The 5,503-nt window shown below is 37.8% G+C and overlaps 1 protein-coding gene across 2 annotated transcripts in view; it reads left to right on the top strand.

Moving 5' to 3' along the window:
- Positions 1-5,503, top strand: part of vaspb (vasodilator stimulated phosphoprotein b) — a 49,021-nt gene that overhangs the window by 26,789 nt on the left and 16,729 nt on the right. For both annotated transcript variants that reach the window (XM_014015049.1, XM_014015047.1), the window contains exons 2-3: positions 672-843; positions 4,988-5,168. In XM_014015049.1, coding sequence (XP_013870503.1) covers positions 672-843; positions 4,988-5,168 — 353 coding nt within the window. The remainder of the gene's footprint in view (positions 1-671; positions 844-4,987; positions 5,169-5,503) is intronic.

Genomic DNA, 5,503 nt, shown 5'->3' with positions numbered 1-5,503 from the left:
AACTGAAAATATGGATGGAGGACCTCAGTGACGAGAGGAGAATGTGTAGCGCTGAGCTAATACATATACATGGTGATAGCATCAGGCTAAACAGGCTAAGTTAGCTTTGGTTCTTCTTCCATGAAGCAGCTCTGTTGTCCTCCATCCATATTTTCAGTTACAGGCTGAGTCATTTCTACCTTCTCCTCTCTGTCATCGCTCTCTGGTTTCATTTAAAAGAGTCGATCATCAGATATTGTCCAAGATTAACCTTCAGGGTGGATATAGCTCACTAGCAGCCTCACACCGAGGACCTATCCACGTCATCATTTACCCAGAATGCTTTGCGTGTAAATAAAATGGCCCCGTCCGTGTAATATATTTTAAACTTTTAGTTTAAAATTTATAAAAACTAATCTGCCTACAGTATTTTTACAGTCTTTATTTTACAGTGAAAATATATGTTTATCAAATAAAGTCAAATGTTACAACTAATCATGGATCCCTTTAATTTTCATGGCAATAAGTGTATCACACCGCTGATATTTGTTTTCATATCTGCAGGTTGGACACATTTTGCTTAGATTTGTGGGGCAAATGAAAATAATCTAACTTGAAGTTTTGAAGACTCAGAGTGACTGTGGCGTTTAATCATTCTGTCTGTCTTGTTTTTCTTGCCCTCTGTCTTGCAGTGAGTCAAGTATTTGCCAGGCTCGGGCCACTGTGATGATCTACGATGACAACAGTAAGAAGTGGCTCCCGGCAGGGGTCGGAGCCCAAGCCTTCAGCAGAGTCCAGATCTTTCACAACCCCTCCAACAATGCCTTCAGGATAGTGGGGCGCAAGATGCAGACAGACCAGCAGGTAAGACGTGGCCGCTTCAAGCAAACTACGCGTCGGTCAAATGTGCATTTTAGGGTTTTTATTTGTGTGCGAATTTGTCTCCTGGGTTCTGAGCCGTGCTGCGCAGCTCATCTGTGTGTCGGCAGTGTGGCCCACGGACATCTGTGGTGCCAAAGGCCATCTGATTAAGCAAGTGTTAGACAGTTTGAGTGCACAGGGAATCATACGATGACGGATTTTACAAACTGAAGATTACATGGAAAACATTCGTTATACTTAAAGCGATTAATTCATCGTAAATTTTAAACAATAAAGCATTTTTGTTAGGACTGTGAGCAATATATATTTTGCAGTGTGAACATTTTATAAACAGGCCATCTATTAAAAAAAACGGCTGATTAAACGAGCTGTAATTTTTTGTATGTGCTTTTTGGCAAAATGTCTCATACACCACTGGACATATTTGAATGAAACTCTAAAAGCAACTACTAGACTTACATCAACACCTGATTAACTTTTAGAGTCAACYCTTTTCAAGATGGTTGTCATCTCTGATCAASATTTAGCAAACACGAAAATGGCTGAATCATAGTGAATTTTACAGCTTTGAGATGAAAAGTGGCCCTTACAGACTGTGTGATATCTTTTGTTGAAAACTTTGTCATTCATGGTTGTGGTCAAAATTAAAGCACTGTCTGAGCTTTGAACACAGGTTGTCAAAAGGTTTGACAGAGAGAGGCACCGTATTTATTCAAGTATAATGCATAAAATTTAAATACATAAAATCATCCATAAAGTTGGGGGTAGTACTATACTCAGATAAATATATTTACTTGTGTATTTTAACTGAAATATCGGCTTAATTCACAAAATTATTGAGTCCGGAAATGAGACCGCGACGTAAAAAGCAGTTGAAAYGAGCTCACCTGTGACACTCCTCTGTGCTTCAGAGCGAGAWAACAGATCCAAGCAGGCGACATGATGTGAAAAAAAAGGGGGGAAAGTAGTCCTAMACTTTAATAATGATAGCAAATGGCATTAGCGTGTAACCGGGCCGCTTCTCAAACAACAACAAACACATGTTCGTCTGTAATGACGRCCGTCTACCAGTGTTCTGAAAAAGTTTGTATCCCTGAAAAACATTTCCCTACCAGAGGGGGCGCTCGCGAGTAGGAAGTAATCTGCTTTTCCCCCAGAAGATGGCCCAAATCTCATGTGAAGTCTCTGACTTTTGTGTTGGCGCATCCTGGTGGACTATGTGTAAAATGTCAGAATTCATGTGATGCTGCTACAGCTGATACATATTTGTTGTCAAAATACCTTTTAGTACATATGTTGTTAAAATAAAACGAACAGTCCAATGATCATTTTACTGATATGTATAAAGACTGCAAAGGCTGAAAAATCTTAAAGTCTGTATGAAATTGGAGGTAGTTTGAGGATTTAATTTTTTATGCTTTTTTCGTATTATACATGAGATCGTATTATACACGAATAAATACGGTATCAATTATTGCAGAGAAATTTATGAGACCACGTGCATTCAAATGTTCATTAAAACCAGCATGTCTGCTTTATACAAAATRAAGATTTCAACAATCTTTAAAAATATCCTTTTAAAGGAACTTTTCCTTTTGAACTTGCTGCCGTACTGCCTTCAAAGACATTTCCCATGTTTTTGCCACATCATGACTCTGCTGCAGATAAAGGTGGGCTGATTCCAAGTTTGAAAGTTTAGGTGAACCATTACTGGGTGGGTCTATTCTTGACTGCAGGCTTTTTTTTTTTACCCCTCTACCAGAGTGTCTCTCCCCGTCTTTAAACATTCAGCACACTGAAGTGCTCCCCAGAGACGAGCCCTAAAGTGGAGGATGTTTCCTGTGAGATAGTTAGCCTGTTCAACCATTTCCTGTGACAATTTGAAAAGAAGTTTGATACCCAGTGAGGTCTCTAAATTTGTCTCTGATGGAGACTTTGGCTTCAGCTGGTGGTGAATTAAAGCCACAGGGGGGACAAATTATAAGACAAATAAAAGTGGGTGTATTTTCTTTCTGCTTGGATTTTCTCAGTCTTGTTTTTCTTTTTTTATCGCTGGTGGTGTGTTTTCAATTAGTTTTGTTCTTCGTAGTGTGACTGTTTTAAAMAGCTATAAGAACACAGGTAAAGCCATCAAGTCTCAGTCAAGACATTCATTCCTGTAAAATGTGTCGATTTCTGTTAGTTAAACCTTCACTTTTGTCCTGATTCATGTGTTCCCGCTCACAGTCGCTCTGTGTTTTTTTTACATTCTGATAAGATTTAAAAATAGTTTTGAAAAATACCACTGTCTGCTGTGGAAGCTGACCTTGCTGGCCCTTTTTTTTTTTCCCCGGCACATGTTGCCGTCTGTGATATTCACCCTGACAGGGTCTCCTCTCCTCTCTGCTCAGTGGAATCCAGAGTCTTTTAAACAAACACTGAAAAGGCGCGTCAGCACATTCAACCTTGTTTTTTTTTTTTTTTTTTTCTAACAAACGGGCTCCAGGCCTCCTGCTGAGTGGAGTCTAAACCAGAATGATGCATAAAAGAATAAAGAGCACAGCATCATTTTAGGTCTGAACACGGATGTGGTTTCACTGGGCTTTTAATAGCTTTCCTAGTATAGAACACTAACGGCTCCTAGAAGCTACCAGATTATTAAATTTTATTATYGCTCACTGCCAGGGGAGAAAAGACAAGAATGTTTTTGCTCATGCCTGTATGTGCCTTTTTTATTTGTCTCTTTTGTAAAGTACCTTGTTACCCTTGTATGAGTTTGAATTAAAGTTAGGCGGAATCATTAAGTGTACACCTAAAACTGATTGGTGGTAAGTGACCTTTGCAAACACAAATGGCCATAACTCAGGTAGTTTTACAAATATTCAGCTAGAATTTAGTGAGGTGATATTTAAAGGGATTCATGATTAATTGTAACATTAGACTTTATTTGATAAACATACATTTTAACTGTAAAATAAAGACAATAAAAATACTGTAGGCTGTTTATAAATTTTTTAAATATATTTTAACACAGACTGGGCCATTTTAATCACACACAAAGCATTCTGGGTAAATGATGACGTGGATAGGTCATCGGTGTGAGGCTGCTAGTGAGCTATATCCGCCCTGAAGGTTAATCTTGGACAATATCTGATGATCGACTCTTTTAAATGAAACCAGAGAGCGTTGACAGAGAGGAGAAGGTAGAAACGACTCAGCCTGTAACTGAAAATATACAGTAGATGGAGGACAACCTCAGCTTAGCCTGTTAGCTTTAGCGCCGATGCTAAATTGCCTTATATGTATTAGTTCAGCACTAGCACGACAAACAAACAAGCTAAAATGAGGTCCTCCATCCATATTTCTTCTCACACTGAGGACCTATCCACGTCATCGTTTACCCAGCATGCTTTTTGTAAATAAAATGGCTCAGTCCATGTTATATATATTTTTTAAAATTTAGTTTAAATTTTATAAAAACTAAACAGCCTACAGTATTTTTACAGTCTTAATTTTACAGTTTAAATAAATGTTTATCAAATAAATTCTAATGTTACAACTAATCATGAAAGAGCCAATACATCTTACAATGGGGTCATACATATCATATTTTACATGGTTTGATCAAAACGGCTGTAACTCTTATCATATTTCAGTATAACCTGATCTTCGATTAAAACTCTGGCATGATAATAAAGTGGGTGACTTACAAGTTTTAAAGATTTGACGGCTAATTTTTTTTTGGCATTCCTTTTTCGGCAGTTCTGCACAAGATTTATGTTCAGTTTTCATCATTGGAATGGAGAAAACATTACGGTTATTCCTTTAATTGATTTTCTTACACATTAACAATTGCACACAGGATGAGATGTCAAGAGTTGAAGTTACTTTTAGAGCTGATCAGTGTCTGAATATCAGAGTGTAACATTGTCACAAAGTATAAAAATACGTGTGTTTATTTCAACTAATGTCATCACAGTATTCAACAATATCACAATTGCATGTTTTCTCGAAGTTCAACATTAGTATTGTCCCTTAAATGCAGACTGAAAAAGAGTTRGCACTCCAGCTGGAGCTGCATCATCAGCGTAAYGCAGTTAAAGGTAACAAATTTTTTAATTGCTCATCTGCTCTGATTCTCCATCAGGTGGTGATAAACTGCCCCATTGTGAGAGGTCTCAAGTACAACCAGGCCACACCAAATTTTCACCAGTGGCGAGATGCCAGGCAGGTGTGGGGSCTCAACTTCGGCAGCAAAGAGGACGCCACTCTGTTTGCTAACGGCATGTCTCATGCTCTGGAGGTCCTGAACTCCATGGCAGACGCAGGTAAATAAGTTCTGTCAGGACCCTTCAYTGCTTCTGGTTCAACGTTTTATGTTAATTCACTACAGAGTAGGACTTTTTCTGTGTAGTACATTTTATTTATGACAGTGTAGAAATCTCTAATCATTTACAAACACGACACTGACATAATCTGAATAAGAAAACAAAGAAGAAAAGTCTTTTAAAGTTTGCCCATTTCTTGAAACTAAAATACCAAAATTCACATGCTGGTCCTGATTTTAATGGTTTTCAACAAGTCAAAGCTAAAATATAGAAACTGCAAGCAACATCATCAACATTAAATATTTTTAGCAAGGTTATATTATTTTCTCTATAGT

The sequence above is a fragment of the Austrofundulus limnaeus genome, unplaced genomic scaffold (genome assembly GCF_001266775.1).
Source record: "Austrofundulus limnaeus strain Quisiro unplaced genomic scaffold, Austrofundulus_limnaeus-1.0 Scaffold122, whole genome shotgun sequence".
Classification (NCBI taxonomy): domain Eukaryota; kingdom Metazoa; phylum Chordata; class Actinopteri; order Cyprinodontiformes; family Rivulidae; genus Austrofundulus; species Austrofundulus limnaeus.
This window is presented reverse-complemented; position numbering and strand designations above follow the sequence as displayed.